This window comes from Strongylocentrotus purpuratus, unplaced genomic scaffold (assembly GCF_000002235.5).
Source record: "Strongylocentrotus purpuratus isolate Spur 01 unplaced genomic scaffold, Spur_5.0 spur5_scaffold_9, whole genome shotgun sequence".
Lineage (NCBI taxonomy): Eukaryota > Metazoa > Echinodermata > Echinoidea > Camarodonta > Strongylocentrotidae > Strongylocentrotus > Strongylocentrotus purpuratus.
The window spans coordinates 10,144,234-10,171,847 of record NW_022145615.1 but is presented as its reverse complement, the minus strand read 5'-3'; the positions used below and the strand labels follow the sequence as shown (position 1 = coordinate 10,171,847).

Sequence of the window (27,614 nt, the reverse complement as noted above, 5' to 3'; positions counted from 1 at the left end):
CCTTTACTTGTGTTCGTACCGTGCATATCTGGAGCTGAGATTTGACACAGAATGAAACAAAAAAGGTATACTTCTAGACAGTGTGGTCGGGTTAGCGAGGAAAGACAGAACATACCGAATACTACATGTATGCAACCATGTACTGGTCACAAAATGGCCTCTATATTATGAAAGGGTATATACTGTAAATATCCTTTAAAAAAAGGAGACATCAATGAACATGGAAGTTACAAACATTACATTACATCACGTTGCTCCAATATGAAAGGATACATGTATACTATGGAAAATTATATCCACATGCCAGTGTATGATGTATATCATTACGAGAAAGAAAAAAAATTATGAAGAAGAGATGTTTCATAATTTACATCCATTTAGGTCACGACATATCGTACAACTTTATCAAGTGATAATTACTTTATAAAGACATCAGGTACATTGTACGTCGTGACCAAATAAAAACTTTTTTTTTTAGTTAAAGCATTAAACTTCTCTTTTTCATCATTTTTTTGCATCATCTTATACCAACACGTGGACTTGATATGAGATATAACAAGAAAGGATATACACTGTATGAATGTGGAAAGTTAACAGAGACAAGAACATGCATTTCCAACATTAGATTATCTTTGTTCAATTTCATGTTACAATAACGATTAGATGGCAATAGACCGGTATACTATATTCAAGTTTATGGATATTCCATTAATTTAACTTTTCATTATCGTATGAACTAAAATACTTGGAGTCCAGTCTGGATACATTGCTTGTAGCTGTGTCGGCCAAGCCTTGGGCAGGCCTCTGTCAAGCTTTCAAATTGTCAAGAAAAACCTTTGTTTAAAATGTATGTATAAAATAAGTAAACCGGTCTATTTGATTTGTAAAACATCTTCCACAATGTAAATAATAGAAAACAAAATATGAAATGTAATTGTGTAACATGCCCAAAGAAAAGTAACCACATATCAGCTTTTTACAAGATTTAACATTGCCAATTTGGACATGGGTATTAGTGATCTACACATGTACATGAATGTGATTTCACCTCCATAAAATTTACATTCTACCTTGTGAAGTATTTCAACAATCACTAGAACATACTTACAGTACATTAAACATACACTTCTAAATCATTCCCGACATATAAACATGTAGTGAATATGTACAAACTAGTAAAAATATGAGAATGTTCATGTTATACACCAAATTAGTACTAGGACAATGCATGTTTTTTTAATAATAAATATACAATTTTTTTCTACAAGTCACAGTCGTGACTTTGTCAGCATTTTAAATGTACCAGTGAAAGACAATTGATGCTAGCCTTTCACGCACATACAGTGTACACTTAATGCTGATCTGCAGTGAATGAATGCTATAATTCTACAAAGGCTGCACAAAGAGAAACATACAACATTTAATACGCTGTCATGCTTGAACGGTATCTACAGTGAATATCAATTAATGTTTTAAGATTTTGTACGATAATGGCAGATTTCCTACAACTATTGAATGTGTAAAAAGTGTTTTCAGTAAACAATACCGGTTTGAAATACACGTCTTAATGATTTAAAGTTTGCCTGCACTGTGACACAAAAATGACTCATTTAAGAGCAATATGGTACAAAATAACACATCTTCCTCTGTGAAAAAAAAACATATTCAGCAGAAATCACTTCTTAACAGCCTCTATTTTAGCTTACCAATATAAGTGTCAGTCATAAAGCCTCTATTTCATAATTTATTTAACACAAAGGTACTACTTCTCACCAAAGTGCACCTAAATACCACATTAACATATAGTTATATCACATACACATCTACACAACTATGATTTGAATATATATAAAATTCAGCCTAAAAATCTGCTGACGATCTAATTGTATAAAGAATTATTTGATCAAGGCATCATTTTCTATCATCGTATTCAGCGAGAAATCGAACAAGGTTGAACATTTTCTGTGAAAAAATCTTTGATCAACTTGTGCAGGAATGGAGCCTACGAAAGGCACAAGGAAAATCATACAAATATATAAAAGAACAGAACTCCTTTATAAAAATCATGAGGAAAAATAAAATTGGATGAGATATAGAGGCCTAGATAGACTGCATACGAAACAAAATAAAAGTTCACTTACATGTTCAACAAATAAAACATACTTTTCCTCTCAGTGTATAGCATTAGCTCCCTTTTTATATACATGAAAGCTAATTATAAAAGAAATCGGGAGCATTGTATATGGATGCATCTAACATTTGACTTAAGAATCAATCCTGCATGTACAAAAGTGAAAAATAGAATGTGCAAAAAGGATTGACATTTCATTACAAAAATACATTTACGAGCAAGTACTAGGAAATAATGCCTCTGGCAGCAACTTTGGTGGCCAAGGCATAATAAGGGAGGAGGAAAAGTATCTATGTTAAAAGCCTGTATGTTGAAATAATTATGCTAAAATATGTATGTTGCGAGTGCTTCGTATAAAATAAGACATCAAAACCGAGTCGTACAAGTACAGTGTACATTTACGGATCATGAGGTTATTTGTGTACATGTATATCATTAAAGCTTATATTGAGGTCTGCTGAATGGCATTACCTTGCAGGAGAAACTGGTTGAAACAAATTCTGAATTGTTTATCATACATACCAAGAATAATTCCTGAATGTCATATTAAAGCAAAAAATGACTCGAGAGCATGTTTTAACCACATACATGTAGATATGGATAACTATGTGTACTTAAGTATACAGTTGGATTTTCTAATCTTCCTTTGCCAGTGACTCTGCTATTGTACACGTTCTGCCACAGTTGTTTGGCATAACATATAACTTATTTGAAGTCATTAATAAGTAGAGTAACTTTTGTTTGATTTTGTAACAATTTAACTCCCTTGTCACAATAATTCAATGAGGTGTCATGGTCGTGTCGTGACAGCTGCACTGCTAAAGCCAGGGTAATTATGCTGCATTATTGTAGAGCGCTTTAATAGAGGCTTCTGATAAAGTAAGTGTTAGGCGCTATAAAGCAAATATGATAATTAGTATATCACCTATTGAAGGGATATGGAATGAGTGGAAATGAGAAGCAGATATCTTTTCAAGAATAAGTCCACCTGTGTATTTATGGAGCAACAATAACTACTTATCTCAATGCAGGCCTCATGGACATAATGTAAATTTTAAAAAGAGAAAAAGATCTAGCATAAGAATACAACCATGTTTCATTATTCACGAGAAGATCAAGTAAGAAATTTGTCAGTTCTTAAATTCAACTTATGATTAAGAAAGAACATTTCTTAACATCGTTTTCATTAACTATTTAGAAGAAATCAGCTCATTTTCATTGGGAACTTACTCTGTAGACTTTTGTTTCAACATGTTTTTGCTATCAACATTCTATCCTGAGCTTTCACAAATTTACAGCCTACTCTGAGAGTGTTGATATTTTGTACAATTTAAACATTTGATTACTTTGCAGCTTATTGCGCAGTACACATATACATGTATTGTATCGCCCCTCACAAAATGCAAATTTGTCATACATGTACATGAATACAGGGTTTAAATGACGGGCCTAAATTTTCAAAAAACCTTTAGGAATATAAGTATAAGATGCCAAGGGCACATCTAAAGCTGCTATATTTACCAATTTGTCAACATACGAAGAGGTGGATTTGCCCACCCTTAAGAGTCGTACATGTATTTGTTGTACAATGTACATGTAACTCAAAGACGTACATGTAGTCCTATTTCAGGATACAAAGATGATACTACTTAACCAAATGTTCACGGTTTTAAAAACAATTGTTCAATTATTCAACTGGTTATTGAGTTTCATTTTCAGGAAATGAAAAATAAGTACGGAACCATGGAATACTCAGCCTCTCCTATGATAATGCCATGATTTATAAATCCAATGTTATATAGAATTTATATCCAGCAAAGTAATTGATAATCTGAGTATTGAATTAATGAAAGACATAATTCACAGATCTATACACACCGCAAAATACATGTATGCGCACAAAACCGATATTAGATCCCTGATGAACTAACATATTCTGTTCAATATTGCAGCTGAGCTTTCTATGTGCGCCCAATCAAAATTTTCCCACACATACAGTAACACAAACAATATTTTGTTCGGTAACTTTTTGAATCAAGATTAGCAGTTGAAATATAGATATTATCCCAAATCGTACAACTAACCCTCACCTGAAAGTTGTTTGAAACAAGCAAACATATTTTATTGACACTTTGTGGAAATCTTTTAAGTATCAAATCTGAATATCAAGAAAGATCTGCTCTGAAAGATGCTTAAGAGAATACATGCACTGTACATGTGACTGGTCTGTTCGTTTTAACTACACAGTCCTGAGGAAAAAAATTGTATCAAATCATCCTAGAAGTTTACATGCAATCTTAACGCTTGACATCTTTCATAGGGTAGAAAAGGGCCGAGTGGCTTACATGGGCCAAAGGCAGAGAAATTCAATTCATACTTGTATTTTCTTACATAACTAATTGTATGTGGGTGTGCAATACAATTTTATTTTCTTCACATCTGCCATTTATAATTTATAGTGCTGATAAATCTAAAAGCTGAGCATATTTGTAAGTAACTTGTCAGTACTGTATAAATCTTAATATTTTGAATGACAAAGGCCAATTTTGGATAACACAGTTATGAAATATGATGCAGACTCAGTATGTCATGACTGCACACCAACATGAATGTCTCGCCAAAATGTTTATATATTTTTAGCCAACTTTCTGAATGCATTACCACGGCATGCAGATTAGATTAAAGCTTAGTTTTCATCGATTCCTGGCATACATCAGCAATTGTTTTTTTAGAAGAAAAAAATGAATTTCAAATTTGTGTAAATACATGTACTGCTATTAAATAATTTCAATATTGTAATATTAGCATATTCCAGAAAAACCTTGATATTTGGTTACATGTTACAAAGACATATCAATTCATAAAATATTGTCATTAAAAATATATCTTCAATACTGCAATGTTAGTGTATCCTGGTAAATGTTCTCTCATATAAACTTTAGTTTTAAGATTTACCCACGATTATGAGAAGCAACAGATTTGCCAAAAAATTTATAAGCAATCAATGTTTGGTATCAAAGATTTGTGGAAGCTTAAACTGTATACCCAATGCAGTATTTGGTTTCTCCTTCATTTCTAGTTTCAAAGCTCTATACTAAAAACTTTAAAAGCCCTAAGGTTTTTAAAGACCAGTAGGGGTTACCGGTAGTCAATGTTTGGTATTATAGTTTTATGTGAAGTACTATGTCTTTCACGGGAATAAATCTTTGGTTTCATTGTATTAAAAGAAATAATCCTGTGCTGACAATAATAGAAACAAAATTAATAAACGTAATAACAAGAGTTTGAAAAATAGTGAAATAACAATTTGTATATTAATATATTCAAATATAACTGAAAAGCACTTTCCCAATTACTCATCAAAGTGCTTCAAAGTGAGAATTGTTTACCCGGTAGTTGGAATGACGATTCTTTCATTACATACGTGTTGTACACTCTCTGTCGTATTCCTGCAGTGTGTGATGTACATTTCAATGTAGTTGTGAAATGAAGCTTGCAGAACTGATTGTGTAAAAATAACTATTAATCAGTTACTGTATGAACTAATTTTAATGATGCAATATATGATTTAGAGTTCTGTATTGTAGATTCAAAAGAAATTCTAAATTTGTTTTTGGTATTACCGGTAAGTGCATTTTATAGTGTTTCAGCTCAAGCATGATGTTCATGTGATACAAAGTTGGCACATGATTCTCATTTGGTTTACATAATGCACTGCTATTCCTGAATTCCATTTTTGTATTGTGAATGTACAGTCAAGTCAATTTTTAAACAGAGGTAAATTCTTCACTGAAGAAAAAAGAAATAATACCTCTGCTCAGAGCCAGATGGATATTAATTCTATGTAAATGTATGTGATAACATTTTTGTTTGTTTCAGGCTATCACTAATAAATATACATGTATATACATGTATATATAATTGTTTACAGTACACAATTTTCCCAAAGTTTGCCATTTGCCATAAGTGTACTTACTGTATAAGGCTGAATTAGTAATTCAATATACACCATGACTCCACAATTACATTGTCTATACAGAGCCAGAAGGACGTTACATGTTGCTCTGTATTCAAGTATAAGGGTTAATGCCCTTATGGCTCCAGACAACATGTATGATATACATTCTGGGTTCTATGCTAAAATCTCATTAATCGCTTCATCTGTTGTTACCGTGGTAACAAAACCATTCTCACCACCACCATTCTCCTTCTTCTCCTCCACAATATCCTCTTTGCTCTTTGACTTCTTGATACCACCTGCCTTGCCATTCTTCTCCGGCGGATCCTTGATGCGCATGCTACGACCCGACGTGATCATCTCCCCGAAGCCTTCCTGGTGGGCGAACGCGTAACCGGAGCGCACCGAGCCGGGGCGCGACTTCCCGCTCCCCAGGCGCGACCCGGGACGCCCACTGCCGACCCTGGAGCCGGTGGGATACTTCCGGATGTTCTTCAGCTCCACGTTGCCCTTGCCCTTTGCCTTCTTAGCCTCTTGCGTCTCCTTCCTCTGCAGCAGACGCACGCGGTCGGTCAACGTCGGGACGATGTCCATGCTCAGTGACCGTTTCCCGAGGGTGGGGAAGAGGAGGATGACGGGCACAAGAGCCATGGTGAACCAGAACGTCGGCTGACGGCACATGAAGAAGGTGACGCCCACAAAGGTGAACGTCGCCCTCAGTAGTTCATATATGGGTTCAGAATACAGGAAGAGAGCGTAGAGCCAATAGAGTGCGATACTTCCCCAGATACAGATGTGACTGAAGACAGTCCAATAGGAGGTATCTAGGGCAATCTGTAATGAAGAGTTTATATATGTATTTAGACTAAGGTTTTAAGAGAAAAATCAAACTGCAATAGGAATGATAAAGAGATGAATAAATGCAAAAGAAAGGAAATTATTAGTTTAAAGGATTGTATTACTTTAATTTTATTCCAAATGGGCTTTTCAAGAACACTTTTTTTTCTTCAGAGAAAGTAGTGGGCAATAAGAAATATAGATGTACATTTAAATGCAGTTGGCGAAAGGGAAAGAAAATAAGCATGAGCGAGAAGATGGGAGGAAAGAAAGAGAAGACAAGAGATAAAGAGTAATGAGAAGAGATAGAGATAGAAAAATAGACAGAAAGACATTGCACAGTAGATGCATCTTAACAACATCTACACTGGAATATTTGACACAGTCATTTCTTCCCCCAGGCACATGCGGCAAACTTGAAGTACAGGCACATGTATTCATCTTGCTCCAAATAAAGAAGAAATGATTGCAAACGAGAGCACAAACTTGCCTTTAAGTTGACAACATGAACCAGTACAGAAGCCACAATGCAGCCGAAGAGGAACTGCGTGTGTATAGGCTGGCCGTAAGGGGACAGATTCTCAGACAAGGCACCTACAAGTAAAACAACAACATGATGACTTGTAAGAAATTGTGGATCATATTATATACATGTATATATAACTGAATTACACGAATTTTAGAGAATATGCTAATTGTTTTATTACATTTTGAAAAAGAATGTAATTGTAACTTTTTTTTAAAGTCATGAAAACTATAACTAATGTCATCATCTTTTCTTTTTTCTAAACACACATGTATGGAATTTAAAAATAATTTAAAAAGAGGAAAAAATGTGTTCCCCTCGACCTATTTTAATAGTATTGTTACATCATCACCATCACCATAATAACCATCATCATCACCCTACACATTATCATCATCACAAATATCATTACCATCACCACCATGATCATCACCATCATTATCATCATCTTCATCATCATCATCACCATAATCACCACTATCATCATCATCATCATCATCACTACTACCATCAAAAATATCATCACCATCACCACCACCATTACCATCACCACCACCATCATCATCATCATCATCTTCATCATCATCATTATCATCACCATAATCACCACTATCATCATCATCATCATCATCATCATCTTCATTATCATCATCATCATTATCATCACCATAATCTCCACTATCATCATCATCATCATTGTCATCATCTTCATTATCATTACAATCACCACCACTTTCATTATCATCATCATAATCATCATCCTACACATCATCATCATCTTCATTATCATCTACATCATCATCATTATCATCACCATAATCACCACGTTCATCATATTCATCATCATCATCATCATCACCATAATCACCACTATCATCATCATCATCATCATCACTACTACCATCACCACCACCATTATCATTACAATCACCACCACTATCATCATCATCATCATCCTACACATCATCATCATCATAACAAATATCATCACCATCACTACCACCATTACCATCATCATCATCATCATCATCATCATCATCATCATCATCATCATCATCATCATCATCATCATCATCATCATCCTCCTCTTCTCCATTACCACCCTCCTCCTTCTCCTCCTCCTCCTCATCACCATCACCACCACTATCATCATCATCATCATCATCATCATCATCATCATCATCATCATCATCATCCTCCTCTTCTCCATTACCACCCTCCTCCTTCTCCTCCTCCTCCTCATCACCATCACCATCACCACCACTATCATCATCATCTTCATCATCATCATCATCATCATCATCATCATCATCATCATCATCATCATCATCAACAACACATTCTCCTCGTCTTCATAATCAACATCACCAGTACCATCCCAATTCTTGTTTCTTACCATAAGGAATGAAGAACAGTGTGAGAGAAGTAAGAACTCCTTGGATGAGACTTTTGAGAAATACAGTCCAGTTGAAGAATTTACTCTTCTGACCCGGTTTATAGAGCGCTGGAAATCGGATACTCATCTCATCACTCACATCCTGTACAAATAGAACAGCAAATTCAATTCAGAGTATTTCTGGATTTATGTAAAATAATTTTTTTCATTTTGCAGAATATGTAACAACCTACAGGCATACCTGCCAACATTTGAAAATAACACTTAAAAAATAAGAAATCGCACTTTCAGCGGGTATGTAAATGGCAATACGCGGTAAATCTGTACAAGAAAGCGAATACAAATTTGCTACTCGATCATGCAACCATTCAACGCATGCAATGCGTGAACTCTCAAATCGCGGCACATGATAAAACAAGCTTATTTGGGCTTAAGCACCCAAAAAAAATATTTAAAAAAACAATTTAATTTTTTTGTTGAGTTTTTCAGATTTTTTGGTGAAAAATCTGAAATATTCTGAATTTTCAGGTCCTAAAATCCAGAAAATCAGAATATTCCGGACTATTCTGAAGGGTTGGCAAGGGGTATATGTTCACAGACTCAAAAGCAAAGAGGGGTAGGGCAGGGGGGGGGGGTACTCCTGGGAGTACACAAAATCTTTTAAAATATCTTGGAATGTAAACAGAGCTTTATATATTGATTACATGTACATGTAGTTTAATATCAATATCTCTAACGGCTTTGTAACCATCCCTGATTGTTCACGTTAACTTTTGCAGGGGTGATAGTGAGCACTAAAAAAAATATAATTTTTTTTGTTTTCCCCTCAACCAAGCTCCCCTTGAGTAAAAAAAAGAAAAGAGGATTCGCTGGGAAAAAATGGCATCTAACAACATCCCCCCCTTTCGGGTAAGAAAATTGGGGAAAAAATAGGGCAGAGATGAGAGAAAATAACAGGGAAATCGGTAAAATCAGTTAAAAGAGGGAAGAAGAAAAAAAATCTGGTAAAAAAAAAAAAAAAAAAAAAAAATTTAAATCGGGAAGAAGAAAAAAAAAATCGGGAAACCGATTTAAATCGGGTTTTTATCAGGCCTGCTTTTGACAACTCTGCATCGTACAGTATAGAATATAGACTGTAAGGGGAAAATGTCAGTTTTGGATGTGGTTCTTTATTTTACGCCACATATTTATTCATTTTGGTAAATTTGGCGTCAAATGGTGCATAAAATCGTAAGGGATATATGATGATGAAAGATGACAGAAAGGCAGAAAGACTGATAGACGGACAAAAGTGAAGAATTCTGACGCACTGTACAGTGTGAGTCAAAAAAAAGTTTACACCTAGAAAATTGCTTACAATTTTTAAAATCATCTATGAACAGTACATTATTATACTTCTGATGAAAGAGTGTTTTATCCCAAATCAGTTGGTACCATTTTTGTGTGGTATGTGATCACGCTTTGATGAACAGGAGGCATTGTTTGCGAGAGTGCAAAAATCAACTTGCGCCAAAGTGATGCCTACAGTATGTATTATGTTGGGATTAGCAGAGTGACAGAATGAATTGAATGTATCAAATTAAATGCATTGCATATGCTTTTGGCAAAGGGCAAAGTCACAAACACCAACACACGCGCACAAAATGTTCGTTGATATTTGATATTCTATTTTTGATATGTGTGGCATGATTAATTTTGTTAGGGATGTTATTTGGATTTGCAAAAACCAAATTAATACCCAAATCCCAATTGTTTTATTCAAACATCACATAAGCAACTTTGGCGCAAATCAATTTTTGCACTCTCGCAAACAATGCCTCCTGTTCATCCAAGCGCGAACACATACAACACAAAAATGGTACCAAATGATTTGGGATAAAACACTCTTTCATAAGATGTATAATAATGTACTGTTAATAGATGATTTTAAAAATAATAAGCAGTTTTCTAAGTGTAAACTTTTTTTTGACTCACACTGTATACAGTACCATCAAACACATTGCTTATTACTGACCTGGTCGAATATTCCAAGTGATATCACAGGGGTGGATGTGAAGATTGTGTTGTAAGCTGTAATAAACCACTGATCATAACCGGTCTGAAAGAATTTAGAAGAAAAAAAAAGCATAATTATTACTATAATTTAGAAATATCAGTTGAATGGGTTTCTTTATATCAGGGATAAGACTAAGAATAAATGGGGGTCCAGCGGCAATGGCCCTGGTGGGGGTTCATATTTCCACGAAAAACTTTAGAATATATTACTTAACAGGACAAATTTTCTTTGCATTTAAATTCTAAATTTGAGAAATATTTGGTACCCCATCTTGCTTAAATAAAGGGCCTCTATAACATTGTTCAGATGAGAGAAAAAAACTATTTTATTCTTACTGACTTATGAATTACTTCAAATAACCTTTAAAAGCAAGTCTTTATTTACTTTCAAGGTTGTTTCTGGGGAAGGATAAGAATTCTATTGTATATTTTCCCTTATAGGAGCTACATGTAAGTCATAAGTTTGACGATTATAAAACTGCAAAATTTATAATTACTTCAATTCACAACATGAGAACCATTTAAAATAACTTTTAGACAGTTTCCAATTGTATTACTGGCTGGAATGCTCTCTAAGCACGTGAAAAATGTGCCTTGTAATGTACAGAATCATCATAGAGTCCAGTGACCGGGGTAATAATACTATATAATAAAGCGCTTTGGGTGGTTATGTTATATATGGTAAAGTGCTTTATAAGAAACAGTAATCATCATTACATGATTTGATCTTTAAAGAAAGTTAATATTTGACAAGTGATAAAGATTACAAATCGGGGCCCTGTCTTATTAATAAAATGCAATTGATCTAGTTTGATCGCAAATCCTCTAATCAATCGCAACCTGACAAAACTCCTAGCTCGGAAGTACACATTGAGTTGTGATTGATAGCAAGAAGCGATCAATTTTAATCAATTGCAACTCTTCACAATACAGGGCTCTGATTTACAAATCACTATACAATCATCAACACATCAAATTGGCAATTGATTAAAGAAACAAACTCACCATGGCCGAATAACCACAGAAGAAAGCAAACCAGAAATGGCAGACGGTGAAGGCAAAGTTTTTGTAGAAGAAGTAGGACAGGAACTTGCACATTCGGTAGTAGGACCACCTGCCATGGACCAGGAGCAGACGTTCAAGGTAGCGGAACTGAGCAAAGGAGAAATCGCTGGATAGCACGGCCTGCATGCCCTCTTGACCGCTGATACCGACACCGATGTGGGCAGCTGAGGGGAATAAAGGAGAAGTCCAGATATGAATGTTGAGTCAAAATCATTGTATGGATATACATAACCCAGAAAACGTATGTGTACCAGACAAGGATTAGCATTTAGACAAAGGTGGAGGACGTTTCACAAAGCCTTTTTACAATGACAAATGTCAAAAATCGGTGACATATCTGCTGATAACCAATCAGAAGCAAGGATTTAAGTAGCTTATAACAAAAACTGTCATTTGTCACTGATGACAAGTTTTGTGAAATGCCCCCCTGAATGCTCTAGAGCTTCAATGACTAAAGACATTTTATGCAGTTCCGATTTATAGAATGTAAATATACACGATAAAATTATTTGCAATCAGAATAATAGGTCAATTGTCATATGAACAAACTTTTGTAATTCCTACTTTCTCAAAGAACAAACAAAATAATCACCAGCAACAAAAACAAAAACATCAAAATAAAACAATTTGTGACTGCTCATTCTAAAAGAGTCTAATATTGTGTATGACATAAAAGTCAAGTTCATCTGTCAGATAATTTATAGTTTCCAAAATGTATAATATATTGCTTTGCATGGTGTAAATCTGAACTCAACTTGAACAAGCACTTTTCTAGTATTGTACATTGAAGAGCAATCTATTTTTACACCCAGTAACCTAGTAAAAGACATGAATAATAATAATTAAAGTGACTCAGTAACATTGCCTCAGGTTCTGAAACAAAATCCTGGATTTAGCTCATGCTGAAATCATAATTATAAACCTTTAGGTCAGTCAGGAACCCCATGACATTTACAAGCCTGTCTGATTATCAATATATTTATGATTGAAAATCAAAATTTCATTTTTCGTTTTCCTAATGGTTTTTATAACACTACAGTCTATGAGTATGGTAAAACCGGTCACTCAAAGATTTTTAAAATTTTTTGAGGCACTTCATGATCATTTTGAAGTGCAATTTTTTTAGGGCTTCAATATTACACCATATCACAGACACTGATAACAAGTAGGGCCATGCATGTCAGATTTAACATTGTTAAACGATGCCTTTAAAACAAAACATTACGAAAATGTAACTCACTCTTGATCATGCTGACGTCATTAGCTCCATCACCGATGGCCAGAGTGACGGCATTCCTGTGAGTCTTGACCAGGTCCACTACTTGAGCCTTCTGGAGAGGGGTCACTCGGCAACAGATGACCGTCTTACAGTAGCAGGCCGCTTCTAGGAAGTCCAGTTCTACCTCCGGGTCTAGAAGATGGGCCTGTGTAAGAAACAATGATTTTTTGTTATTACGTTTGTGAATATTCTATACTCCACTGCATGCACTGTAATGTTCAGTCCCACATTAGGCCTTGATGTGAGACAGTGATGACAAGTTAGACTTGTATCAGTTGAATCTACAGACGTTTCAGGCTGCACACAATGCACACAAATCCAAAAGAAAGGATTTTAGAGGCACCAGTTCTATCATTACCCTGGCTTTAAATAAGCTGTCACATGGAACTTAAAGACATTCACACAATCTTGTCCTACAGCGTACCAGAAGTTTTATTGCAATCGAGGAGAGAACTGTAAAAGTAGATTAATGCCTTGCTTGTAGCTCTGACTCAAATGGCTAAGGATTTCATTGACAGTAAAGTTACTTATCCACTAGACCAAAACATTTCACTGTTATCAAATTTGTGTTATATTGCACAGATCCATGCTCATATTAGGAAAGCCAATGAACCAATAGTATGTACAACTTATACATGAATTTTCCACAACTGCACAACCAAAAGTAGTATGAAGTGCAATGACATTCTTACCAATGCAGCCCCTGTTACAACGATGGCAAAGCTGTAGATATCTCCGAGCTCATCGATGTCCTTGCTCTGGTACGAGACGTCGTCGTCCATCTGATCTTTATCCTTGATACCCATCACGTCCTTGATCTTGCACAGCGCCCCCTCCAGTTCCTCGCGAGCCTCGGCCTTCTCCTTGGCTGAGATGATGAAGATCTCGTTGAGGTCTTCGGTCAGAAGATTGCAGGAGTATCCGATGTTGATGGCCGTTTCTTGCTTGTCGCCGGTCAAGACCCAGAGTTTGATGTTGGCCTAGAAAGAACAATAATATGCTATTGTATTAGACCCCGTTCTCACTCACTTCCCAGACCGATCCAGGCTAGATCGGTCTAAGTGTGAGTGTGAACAGACAAGCGATCCAGGAAGCCATCTTCTGGACCGATCCAGAAAGCCATCTTCTGGACCGATCCAGAAGACCACCTCGCTGACCTTTGCTACCCCAGCAACAAGAGCGGTCTAGCTCGTGAGTGTGAACATAAACAAAGCGTACCTCTGGAGCGATTCCAGTGGATCGGTCTAGCCTAGATCGGTATAGGAAGTGAGTCGTATATGAATATCTATTTATATACATTATTTGAGTGGGAATATCAATTGACAATGTCTGTTTAATTATCACGAAGTGACTGTGACAGTATAAGTTATTCTTGATAAATAAAGTCTATATTTTCTCAAAACTTTTTATCAATCAATCCAAACAGTCATAGAGATTGATCAACAAAGTTCTGAGAAGATATAAACTTTATCTATCCATAAGAACCCATATTGGTACAATTATTTTCATGAAAATAGGTAAGAAAAAATAATTCCAACTCTATGGGCAACTGTGTAGTTTGAGGTTTCGTGAGTAGCCGATGTAGAAATGCTATCTGTAGTAACTTTTGTGAGAGTAGTTTTGAAAAATCTGACACATAGAATCTTCATATGCGGTATGTAATAAAATATATAATTTGGAATGAATATTAATTATCATGTTTACTTTGAGCTACATGAATGAATATTTATTTACATGCTTGTTTCAATTACCTTGTGCAAGTTTTGGATGGTTTCTGGAACACCGTCTTGAAGTTTGTCCTCGATGGCAGTAGCTCCTAGGAGGACCAAGTCTTGTTCGATCTCGTTGTAGACCTCTTCCAGCTTGTCATCACGATCCACCGTTGCCAAGCTGTAAGAAAGAAAGTCCATTTTTAAAGGGTTCAGGTAACTTTGTCTCAGATCCTTAAACAAAATCCTTGATTTAGCTCATGCTGCAATCATAATTATAAACCTTTTGGTCAGTCAGAAATCTGTCTGATTATCAAGATAATTATGATTGGAATTCGAAATTTCAAAAAACCTTTTTCCAACAGTTTTTTATAACACTAGTCTATTGGGGAAAATGAGTAGGCCTATTGTAAAACTGGTCACTCAAATATTATTACTTTTTTGAGTCACTTCATACCGGTAATCGTTTTGAAGCACAATTTTTTTTAGGGCTTCAATATTACAATATATCACAGACACTGATAACATGTAGGGCCATGCATCTCAGATTTGTAAAACTGGAAACATTGTTAAACAATGCCTTTGAAAGGCAAGAAATCTGATAGACTTACGATGCTTGTTGATGCTTCTTTCTCCATTCGTAATAGGTGTGCTCATCCACCTCCTTCATAGCAAGGCACAGCGTACGAAGGCCATCGTTAGCAAAGTCCTAAAGGGTCATGGAGGGAAGAAATTAAGAGGTTTAAAGGTACACTAATAGCGAAAAAATATTTGTGATGTTTCTCTTTTCTTTCTTTTCAGTATGATAACAGCTTTTCATATTACCAATGTACTAGGTATTTCTCTTAAAATGCTATCAAATTCCAAATAAAATGAAATAAGAAGTACATGTAGTTTTAAACTTTTGGCGAAATATTTGATGGGACGTGGGTGTGTAGGTCAATTTTTTTCTTTTCCACACTGCAATTTTCAAAATGTCTAGTCTTGGCATTATTTGAAAAATTGGGCTTAGTGGTTTTGAGTGTCTCAGATTAATTGCCAAAATAAAATCCATGTGATTTTTAAAAACTCTAAATAAATTCAAATCTCTCTGTGTGAAACATGGAGACTTACATTCAGATGTTCATTGGTGATTTCTCTCAAGGCGTCGCTGGACGACCCCAGGCGCTCGTAGATGACGGTGTCGGCTCCCTTGCAGAAGAGCTTGATCTTCTGGCCCTGCTTGACGATGACGGACATGCGCTTCCTCACGTTGTTGAAGTCCAGGATGTGGAGGAGCTCATACACGTCCTCCTGGCCCTGCACCATAAGGGTGATGGTGGTCGGCGTTCGAGACTGGAGAAGAAGAACGGCAAACAGAAGTTTAAAAGCATTGTTTAACAAAGCTAAACCTGAGATGCACGGCCCTACGTGTTATCAGTGTGTGTGAATATTGAAGCCCTAAAAAAATTGCGCTTCAAAATGATCAAGAAGTGCCTCAAAAAAGTAAATACCTTTGAGTGACCGGTTTTACCATACTCATTTGCCCCAATACACTGTAGTGTTATGAAAATCGTTTGACAAACGCAAAATTTGATTTTCAATCATAAATATCTTGATAATCAGACAGGCGATCGGCTTGTAAAAGTCATGGGGTTCCTCACTAAAGGTTTATAATTATGATTGCAGCACGAGCTAAATCCAGGATTGTGTTTCAGAATCTGAGACAAAGATACCCAATCCCTTTAAAGAAATCCTTGAGTACGTGCTATTTATTTTGAGAAATTATTGTGCATCATTGTAAATTGTTATAAATAGTACATGTTCAATGCATCCCCCCAAAGACTTGTTAACTGTTGGAAAAGTCTCCCAAAATAAAAATATCTCTCATACCTGCAGAAAGCTTTGGGCCTCTTCTATCAAATGACACATGAAAATCTGGCCATATCTTACTTCAGGTGGGCAAAAGCCTCTTTTGTTAAAGGGTGCCAAATCAAGACAGAATTGGTTTTGGTTCTGGTTGATCTCAACAAGAGGAGAGTCGTAAAAATGCCTAGAAATTTTTGTATTCTGATTATTAAAAGACAATTTATCAAAGAAAAGACTTGATTCTGTGTATATCCTTACATTTCCCATTAACGTTTTACAATTGAGTGAATGACAAACTTTTTTATAGAGTGTTTTGAAATATCATATCTTTGGTGAGTTTCTTGTATTTCAAGCTAGTTTGCCCTCTCAACCATGATGGTTTCGATTGGACATGTTAGGACATGCAGAGAACAAAGTTTTTGTTGTAAAGAAAACCGTGCTTCACCAACCTTGAAAACAAATCCAAAGTTTCTAGCTGCCCCAACTAATGCTGCCTCGTCTGGCGACTGTGCTTGGTATGCCAGATTACCTGGAGTAGAATGAAAAATTAAATATGTACCTTTTTAGCTGAATATCTGACAAAGAGAAGATGAAGAAAAGAAGGAAAAAAAGAAGAAAGCAATAACACCCGAAAAGCACAAAAGAGTGAACTGAATCAATGTCACGATTATGTATTCTTGTGGCACATTTTGTGATTTTGAAGAAAAATAAATAAATCAGGAAATGGTTGAAAATCAGATACTTCCGTGTTGGAGGATTGTCTACCTCTCCCTCCACAGTAAAAGTAAACATACAGGCATCGCCATTTCTATTTACCTAACAAACATGATTAACTATTTATAACAAACATTCCTCATACATGTAGGTCTAAAAATATCTTCATCATACTGATAAAACAGTAAAACTGTGATAGTGCAGAATAAAATATGAGGAAATATACAGAAAGAGACAAACATACACAGAAAGCCTGAAGAATAGGCAGGAAAAATAGAAATAATGGGAAACAAAAAAAAAAGAAAATAAAGACAGAATAGTGACAGAAATTGGAAAGAGTGGAAGATAAAAGCAAAAGGTAAAGAAAATATACTAAAAGAGAAAGATTCTTTTTACAAAAGACCCAAATCCCTTTTTTTTCCTTCTTACCATGATCGTCAGTTTCTGGCATGACGGTATGACAGAGGGATAGGAGACGGAAGAACAACCAGCAATGTTTGTCACCCCTCTGAATGGAATCCAGTAGGCTGGCATCATAGAACTTGAATCCCGGCTCACACATGGTATTGGCTGAGAAATCTACAAGAGGCGTGTCCTGCGATGGGGAAAAAAACACAGAATAAAATAAAAATTAAAGGGTGGTATTCTAGAAAGCGGACTTACTTTAGTCCATGGCTTAATCCACCAACCTTAGTGTCCATATGAATATGTTTTTGAATAGTTTAATCTTTCACTAAATTGAAATAAAAGGTAATAATATAATTAATAAACAACAATATAACTATGATATAACTATAATTTAAATATATTCTTATGGACACTTGGCATTCCATACTAGTCGGTGGATTAAACCATGGACTAAAATTAGTCTGCTTTCGAGAATACCACCAGAATGTTTAATTTTCTGCATGCAAATACAAGCCAGTAAGATCTTTGTCAGAGGTATACATGTATGTAGCACATTGTTATACATATATTCATGTATCAGACTCCACATTTTCTTTGACATTGTATAAATCCTTTCTACCATTGCTTTGTATATTTTTGTATCTTTTATATGTATTTGAAACTCAACCTTAAGTTTTGGTTGCAAAAAAGAAATAATAAGGATAATAATATTTTTACCTCGGTAATATCCATGACGTCCCCATTCATGTCCTTTATCTCTCCAAACTTCCTTCCTCCAATGGAAGCTTTGTTGAAAGTCATCAAGTTCTGGGTGAAAAACAGAAACAAAAAACTGAAACAAATATTTAAAGCCCCAACTTGCGCCCTCTATATAGCAAACAATGCCTAATCGGTGACCATTGGGCCCCCATGGTCCCTTTTTTCTTATGTTAATTGAGAGCTGATTTGATGAGATAACCACCAGTCAGTGATCATACAGTGAGGTCTAATCCCTCCTGGCCAAACTAGTGCAGAGGGGCTTTAAATCTCAACATCAATTAACAAAATAAAATAAAGCAATTGGTTGGAGGACCTGTTGTTGCCATCAAAGCTGATTAAAAGTGGCCAAAGTAAAAATACCAAAGTTATATCACATTTCAGTGTGATTAAAGAGGAAAAAGTGAATTAAATGTGCAAATTTTATAGAAGGTTATGATTTAGAAATTTGATACTCATTGACATCTTTCTTGAATCTGTCAATGTTTCTTTAAGGACAAACATACAAAGGCATTTAATAATCCTGACCTCATTAAGAGGCATATAAACATTCCCCTTTACCACTGTCTAATTTCATAAATTCATTCATTCATTAATAACTCAACTAAGCATCCCCCCTCCTCCCTCCAAAGAGCAGGTGCTCCTCATCATTTCCATCACTTCTCTTTTGCCCATGTTGGGTAAAAAAAACACTGTGAGATACCATGAGATCATAAACCTGTTATCATACTCGAAAGAGAAGAGAAGTTTAAGACTTTGTAAGGGGGTAGATTTTACAACTTTTGGGATTACTTTGACAAAATTGAATTGCGATCTACAATCGTGAATGATTTTATCCTCTTCTCACAACTCTTTACCACTGGTTGAACATAATTCCTTGTCTCCTGATATTTATCATTCGATGCCCACATACAGAAACAATGAATTGTATGTAACCCCCACTGCGCCGGAAGCAACAAGAGAGTCGTACACCTTGGATCGCCTACAATGTACATGAATGCAAGCAGTTCTTGGTCCTTACCTGTGTAAGGGTCCCCGTCTTGTCAGAGAAGACGTACTGTATCTGGCCCAGTTCCTCGTTGAGGGTGGTAGACCTAGCCTTGGCTCCGGTCTCTGCGGGTTCGTAGTACATCTTGACATCCCAGTTAATGAGAAGACTCTGGCAAAGTCTTATCATCTCCACTCTGACACAGAGAGAGTAGACAGAACATTATGATACGACATCAGTTAATATGTGTACAGCTCGAAAACATAGAATGAACCTAAAAATTATTTATAAAATGACATTCTATGTGTTAACAGTTAAGAAGGATGGTAAGGAACCCAAGTCCGACTTCTGTGCGTTTTGTGCGGGCCTATTCTACACGAGTCCGTATGGGTGTGTTGACTATCTGTGCATTTTAAGTTACAGAAATGTGAAGTGCACTACTACGCTTCCATCGTATTATTTTGCGCGTTTTATTTGAGGAATGTTACCACTCCAGACACGACCGAGGCTTGACCTGTTGACTACTGAATATTCTCATTCCATTAGGCTTAATACATGAGAGAACTGGGGAATGTTTCACAAAGACTAAGATCGACTTTAAGTTGGACTTAACTATGACAGGCTGTTCATGCCACTCTTTGCTCTCACCATTATGATCTTTAGATAATATTTTTTTCCTTCAATAATGAATTATCAAGAAATTTAAATTCTGTAGATTTGTGACCATGATTTGTACGTCCCTTGAGAGACCAATGCCAGTAAATGGTGATAGCAAACAGTGGCATGAACAGCCTGCCATAGTTAAGTCCAACTTAAAGTCGATCTTAGTCTTTGTGAAACACCCCCCTGATTCCTGCGAGCAACGGGTTACTACTCACGTTACGTATAGTGAAATGGGCACGACGGTGTTGAGGAGGATCACGTAGGAGAAGAAGGTGAGGGTGGAGATGGTGGCAGCATTGCTGTACTCCCACGGAAGGTACACCTGGAACTGGTTGCCGGTCCGAAGCTCCCACACCGAGCACAAGATGGCGCAAATCACGCACATGGTAAACAGGAAGCCAAAGATCTACAGGTTTCGTTAGATAATGTAGGAAGGTCGCAAATTTGATTTAAAGCATGAAAATAAACCTGCGATGCATGTGTGAACATAAAGTAGCTCGTGTTCGTTAACGCAAAAATAACAACTTGTTAAAATTGTCAGTAACCCTGTCATTTATAGGAGTTACTTGTTTTTCTGAAGGGTCATTTTTCTGAGGGTTCATAATTCTGAAAATATGAGATACTGTAAGGTTCATAATTTCAGAGTATTTTTACTTCTGAAAGTAAAATAAGGTTCACAATATCTCAAATGAAATAAAGTTCATAACTTCGAAATTGAAATAGGGATTATAATGCAGAAAATTAATTCTGAAAAATGAAATAGGGTTCATTATTCCGAAGGTTGCAAATTCAGAGTTCTCTGTCATTTCTGTGTTATTTTGCAATCAAGTATTCGTTTGTGCCACGTCTATTATTGCTGTGTCATATTTTTTTAAATGTACTATGGAATTGTATTTTAACTGTTCTGTCTAAACGTTATGCTTTTTGATGTAAATATGTTTATGATAATTCAGGAAGACCACTACTTATTGGTGAATGGGCTACCCTGACAAGCGATTAGAAATAAATAAATAAATAAATAAAACAATTTAGATCGATGATTGTCCAAACTATGTACCCTCCTCTTTCATCTTTGGAATGATGAACCTTTGGAAAAAAGACATGTAACCATGAAATTACTGGCTCATGTAGTAATTGTATGGGTGGTCATTGGGGAAATATATAATTGTTCTAGGGGATATTGTTTATGGGGTCCAGAGGTTCCTTCATCAGTGAACCTGTCTATAAAGGCCATCAAAGGAATGGCAACTGCACATGTAGGAAATTTGCCCTTGGTTCTATAACGCATGTATTTCCTCTTAGAATACAGCACTAAAGATGGCCACTACTACAACAGCTTTAAATGTATTTTCATTTCAGACACATGAATACTAGCACTGCCAATACGAAAACTTTGAAAAACATTGAACCATACAACGTATTAAAGGAATTGGGTATCTTTGCCTCATATTCTAAACAAAATCCTTGATTTAGCTCATGCTGCAATCATAATTATAAACCATTAGGTCAGTCAGGAATCCAATGACTTTGATAAGCCGATCGCCTGTCTGATTATCAAGATATTTCTGATTGGAAATCAAAATCAAATTTTGCGTTTTCCTAATTGGGGAAAACGAGTATGGTAAAACGGGTCACTCAAAGATATTTACTTTTTTGAGGCACTTCAGGATATTTTGAAGCGCAATTTTTTTAGGGCTTTGATATTACACAATATCACAGACACTGAAAACACATAGGGCCATGCATCTCAGATTTAACATTGTTAAATGATGCCTTTAAAAGAAAAACATTTGTCCTACTTACAAAAATGACCATCTTGTTGAGTAGTCTATCTAGAGTGGTTCTCTTGAATTTTGCCTTTCCGCTGTTCTGCATGAGCTTAGTGTCTTTACCAGCGAAGATAACGATCCCATAACACCAGCCTGTGTTACGTAACCTATAGCATTGCAGGAGGGAAGAAAGGGTAACATTCTGAAATATTTCATTAAGATACATAAACAAATCAACAAGTAATTAACCATTTGTCTTGAGATTTGTATGTTTTGAGATTTTGTATGTTTTGGTTGTCTAAAGATCGTTTTTAATTTCTAAAATTACATGTCGATTGACTAAGTATTTAATAGTAGTAGTAAAAGAAGAAGAATGAAAAGAAAGAAGAAAAGAAGAATATGAAGAAAAAGAAGAAGAAAGAGTAGAGAAAGAAGAAGATAAAGAGGAAGAAAGAGAAAGGAAAGGAAGGAAGAGGAGAAGGAGAAGGAGGAATAAGAAGAAGGAGAAGATGAAGAAGAAGAAAATGAAGAAGAAGAAAAAAAAATAAAAGGACAAGGAAGAGGAAGAAGAAGATGCAGAAGAAAAAGGAGTGAGGGAGAGGGGGAGGAGAAGGAGGGGAGGAGGGACAAGGAGGAGGGACAAGGAGGAGGGGGAGAGGTGGAGGAGGGGGGAGGGACAGGGAGGACGGACAAGGAGGAGGGGGGAGAGGTGGAGGAGGAGAGGACGGACAAGGAGGACGGACAAGGAGGAGGAGGAGAGGTGGAGGAGGGGAGGACGGACAAGGAGGACGGACAAGGAGGGGGGGGGGGGAGAGGTGGTGGAGGAGGAGGAAACCTTACCTGCACCCTCGAAGCATGATCTGATCGTTATTAAGGGAAAACTTGTCCCCGGCCCACGACATGGCTCCGTCAAATTTATCCAGGACATTGTTTGGTGCTTCGCAATTAATTTTACCTAGAACCAAAAAGACATAGAGAGGTCATTAAACTGATAAAAGTATGAAAACATTTAAAACTGGCATGATTAAGACATGTACATGGTATCCAGAATATCTGTTCATTTTGAGACCCACACATGTTGGATCCAAATAAATTCTGTACATTTCAAAGGCTGAAAAAAGCGTGACACAGGGATAAGGGCGTAATAAGAGGAAAAAGCTTGAAAACTGGCTTCTCTGCAAATACAGATACAGTGTGAGTAGCCCCTTAAAGACCTAGTGGGTTCTCATGGGGAATTTGACACCAATCTGGTGTTTACCCAAACACAGGTGCTGCCAATCACCAAGGACGGACTTCACTTTTACAACTGACAGGTCTTGTGTAGTACACTGTGCCCTGAACCCGTACTGGCATTAGGAATTATAATCATAATAATAATAAACACTGCCCCCACCCTCCAAGATATGAAAGCAAGCTGGAGAATTTTCTGGTTGGATAATGGGTTGGCTGCCTGAGAAGCCTGTGCACATATTAATTGGTAATTCAACAAAATCTGGTATCAGTGAATTATGATGCAATACACATCGACAGTGTCTACTATGTGGCTTTAAAGGTACATGTACTTGTAAACATGAAATTTTCACGACATTGAGAAACAATGAGTGTTAAATTTAATCAATTAATAAATTTACATACCACTGAAATCGCTTAATCTCTCAAGATCCTCTCCTAATTTTGAAGTTTCAGGAAGTGCTTGCCTTACTTTCAAATTTGTTTCCCTGGAAAAGAAGCATACAATCCAAGCATTTGCATTAGCACACTGATGAGGTTGCCATGGTGGTAAATAGACAAAGCTGGCCTTGTGTCTGTACTGTTAAATAAACCTAGAAGTCAAATTCCTAATTCATGTATAGAATTTCACTCTGGCCTTTTATAAACTCTCAATAGTAAATCTGACCAAAATATAGCAAGTTGAAATGGTACTAGTACAAATGTTGTCATATCGATTTTACCAGGTAAGGTGAAGTAAATCTGTGAAATGATAATGGCAGCCACGCTAAAGCTGGGGTAATAATTGTGGAGTGCCAGGAATGTTGAGTCTGACAGACATGAGCGCTATACAAGAACCCACAAATTATTATTATTATTATTATCATTATCATTATCATCATCATCATCATCATCATCATCATCATCATCATCATCATTATCATCATCATCAATATTAATATTATTATCATCATCATCATCATCGTTATTATCATCATCTGACATTATCATTATCATCATCATCATCATCATTACTATCATGATCATCATCATGTTCATCATGATCATCATTGTTTAAATGTCTATATAACTTCTCCCTTTCTCTATACCGTATAGTAAATATTCAAATCTATCATAAGAAGTGAAGACAGACCACCTAATTCGTCCTCATGACGAATTTAATTTCTAGTTATTATTACTATCATTACCATTACCATTACCATTACCATCATCATCATCATCATCATCATCATCATCATCATTATCATCATCATCATCATCATCATCATCATCATCATCATCATCATCATCATCATCATCATCATCATCATCATCATCATCATCATCATCATCATCATCATCATCATCATCATCATCTTCATCATCATCATCATCATCATCATCATTACCCATCCAACTCTGCTGTCTCAACGTAGACCAGACTGTGAGGCTCGCTGGATGATAAGAGCAAGATGTCAGCCGCAATGAAGTCATTGTTTTTCATTCGAATGATGTCGCCCACTTGCACATGCTGCCATTTTACTGAAGTCAGCCTGGCATAAACAACCAAAATAGGTAAAAAAAAAAAAAAAAACAGTCAACATTTGAAGGCTAGAAAATGTTAGAAAATGTAAAGGGGCAGAGTAATGAGCATAAACGATGAGGAAATAAAGGTAAGTAGGCCCGAAACCATGTGCTTTATTATTAAACACAGGTCACTATATGCAATGAGATTTGTCGGTTTTATTGAAGATGATTTACAGCAAGGTGTTGTAAGTTTGTTTTTAGTTTACTGGTTCAAACAATTAATCTACTGCAGGACAAACAATCCAGAATGATTTATAGCCTTGTTCTATCGACATACGATTCCCATACCAGAGTTCAAGATTAGCTTAAACAGCTGAATTATTCATAGATACCTCTTGTTTAATAGTTGATGTGCTTGCTCTATTCACTAAACTCAAGAATGAAAGGTTGGCAGGTTGAATTAGGGCCTTTGTTGAATACTTTTAGATGTACATGTAAGCTTAATATGTCACATTCCCAAGAAAAAAAAATCAGGACAAATCAATTTTTCACATAATTAAACAATCATAAAACTTGGTAAGGGTATCAATAATACACCAGTTTACGGTTACAACAATGCGCAGACATGGGCGCCATTTTAATTGAAAACATTGATGACATCCACTGCCTGCGCTGTGCACTCACATCATATTTGCATGGGCGTTATCTTAATTATGCGTAAACCACTGACTTCTAGAGGTCAATGGTTTGTTTACTCGAAAATTAAAATGGCGCCCATAACCATAAACTGGTGGATTTAGGTGGTAATCGTAAATCAGACAAAGAAATAAAAATATGATGTACTTACTCTCCAGTGACAAGGATGAAGGATTCTCTGTTATTGACTTGGTTATCACTTTTATGTCTCCTCTGGGGTTAAAAGAAGGTGGAGGATAAAAAAAAGAACAGAAAATCAAAGCATGAACAATACAGTCATTATATTCAAAGACATTTGGACAAAAGTACCTGAATGACCATTTCATTTTAAAATGATATCTCAAAGTTTGTGAAAAAAATACCTGGATGACTGTGCTACATGTCATTTTGATATCTCACAGACTGGGATGTGTAAATGCTTAAAAAGTAAACATGGATTTATAGAGAAGGATGAGTTAAGTTGTGAGCGTTATCATTGTTATAATACAAGTGTGGAGGAGCATCAGAGAAAAAAATGTTCCCTGAAATTTTTTTTTTCTAAATATGACAAGTAACCAGCTTTAAAAAGAGGCCCAAATTTTATGCCACATGTTTGTGTAGTCCCATATAAATCTTTCTGTGTTCAGTACTTGTTACTTTTAATACCAAGGCTGGGCCAAATTTCTTATCAATTTGATGACTCCAGAACCTTACAGTACACACCAATACTCATATGCTACATGATTGACTTTTTTTTGATCGATTCCACACAGTTTTTTCACAATGCAATCGCAGATCTATCTTTAAACATGCAAAGCCGATAGTTAATGGATATACAAGAACAACCCTTGCCCAATGCTTTGGCAAGGACAAATCGTGTCTCTCTATCTATGTTTAATGTGCAAGTTAATACAAATACATAAAGATTGAATGGTGAAAATTGTGGTCCTTGGTTTCAAACAAATTGAATGGCTTTTCTTTAGTTGGCCACAAGGGTATATATGCATATATTCCACTCATCTCCACTCGTCATGCAAACTTGTGAAATACATGTACGCTCTTCAGCTCATGTACATTCATCCCACTGAAGGCTATTCAATATTATATACATATGTAATGAACATAAAGTGGGTATTAAAGTACATGTATAGGGGAATATACTTATTTGCCCACAATAAAAAATATATTACAAAAATATGCTGACAAATAAGAAAAATCTAGACAAACAAATTACAAGGAATTTGGCAGAGCAGCAAACATTAACAAATTGAGTAATTTTTTTGGGGTGTGTATATGTTTTGCCAGATTTGGCAATTGGGGCACATGCCCCTTATGCCCCCTCCAACCCACTGACGTTTTAAAAGCCTGTCTGTACTAGTTTGGCCAGGGGGATTAAACCTCCCTGCGAGGTCACTGACAGGTGGTTATCTCATCAAATCAGCTCTCAATTAAAGAAAAAGGGACCATGGGGGACCAACAGGCACCGATTAGGGATCGTTTGCTATATGTGACCCGGCACCACAAAACCAACAAAAAGTCGCAAAAATTATTTTCCTGATTTCATCTGATTATGAAAGAAGAAGTTCTCCTCATTAAAATGGTATATTACTTGTCCAAATTGAAGCTTCCTAACCCTTTCAATTCAGTGAATGAAAAGAGCTGGTGAGGGAGGTTACTGGTATTAAATTGTGAGAAAGAGAGCTTTAAAGTTTGGGGCTATTCAAGCATGCGGAGCAAGCAAACCACAGGGAAATCAATAGAAGGGTGAATCAAAAGGCCATAGCAACCACTATGAAGAGATTTTCAGATTAGGCTGAAATTTGACCTGATGGTCAAACATAGTCTGTTCATTATGTTTCTGAGGTTTCAATGTGTGGACTTAAGTCTTTCAAAAGTTATTATGTTGTAAATGTATAGAGTTGTAATTGGACAGATTAAGTGAACTGCAACATAGTGCCGAGACACCTGCACTAGACAATGCCTATTCATGGTGGACCCGGAGTCTTTTTGTTCCCCCTTACATAACACTGCTTGTCACCTATCTTGTTTTGTATACATCTGGGCAATTATTTGTATTACATTATGAACTTGCTTTATACTT

General features: G+C 36.1%; 1 protein-coding gene across 1 annotated transcript in view; it reads right to left on the bottom strand.

The window, feature by feature from the left end:
* Positions 1–482: 482 nt before the first annotated feature.
* The window catches only part of LOC581778 (probable phospholipid-transporting ATPase IM), a 51,526-nt gene continuing 24,394 nt past the window's right edge, over positions 483–27,614 (bottom strand). The window contains exons 6-25 of the mRNA XM_030976806.1: positions 25,686–25,747; positions 24,721–24,864; positions 23,738–23,820; positions 22,943–23,057; positions 22,137–22,269; positions 20,549–20,739; positions 19,704–19,866; positions 18,644–18,733; positions 17,948–18,113; positions 17,254–17,333; positions 16,070–16,291; positions 15,568–15,665; positions 14,999–15,137; positions 13,940–14,227; positions 13,209–13,392; positions 11,909–12,132; positions 10,863–10,946; positions 8,849–8,990; positions 7,417–7,520; positions 483–6,923 (exon numbers count right to left, since the gene is read on the bottom strand). Of these exons, the coding sequence (XP_030832666.1) occupies positions 6,264–6,923; positions 7,417–7,520; positions 8,849–8,990; positions 10,863–10,946; positions 11,909–12,132; positions 13,209–13,392; positions 13,940–14,227; positions 14,999–15,137; positions 15,568–15,665; positions 16,070–16,291; positions 17,254–17,333; positions 17,948–18,113; positions 18,644–18,733; positions 19,704–19,866; positions 20,549–20,739; positions 22,137–22,269; positions 22,943–23,057; positions 23,738–23,820; positions 24,721–24,864; positions 25,686–25,747 (3,372 nt within the window). The 3' untranslated portion in view covers positions 483–6,263. The remainder of the gene's footprint in view (positions 6,924–7,416; positions 7,521–8,848; positions 8,991–10,862; positions 10,947–11,908; positions 12,133–13,208; positions 13,393–13,939; positions 14,228–14,998; positions 15,138–15,567; positions 15,666–16,069; positions 16,292–17,253; positions 17,334–17,947; positions 18,114–18,643; positions 18,734–19,703; positions 19,867–20,548; positions 20,740–22,136; positions 22,270–22,942; positions 23,058–23,737; positions 23,821–24,720; positions 24,865–25,685; positions 25,748–27,614) is intronic.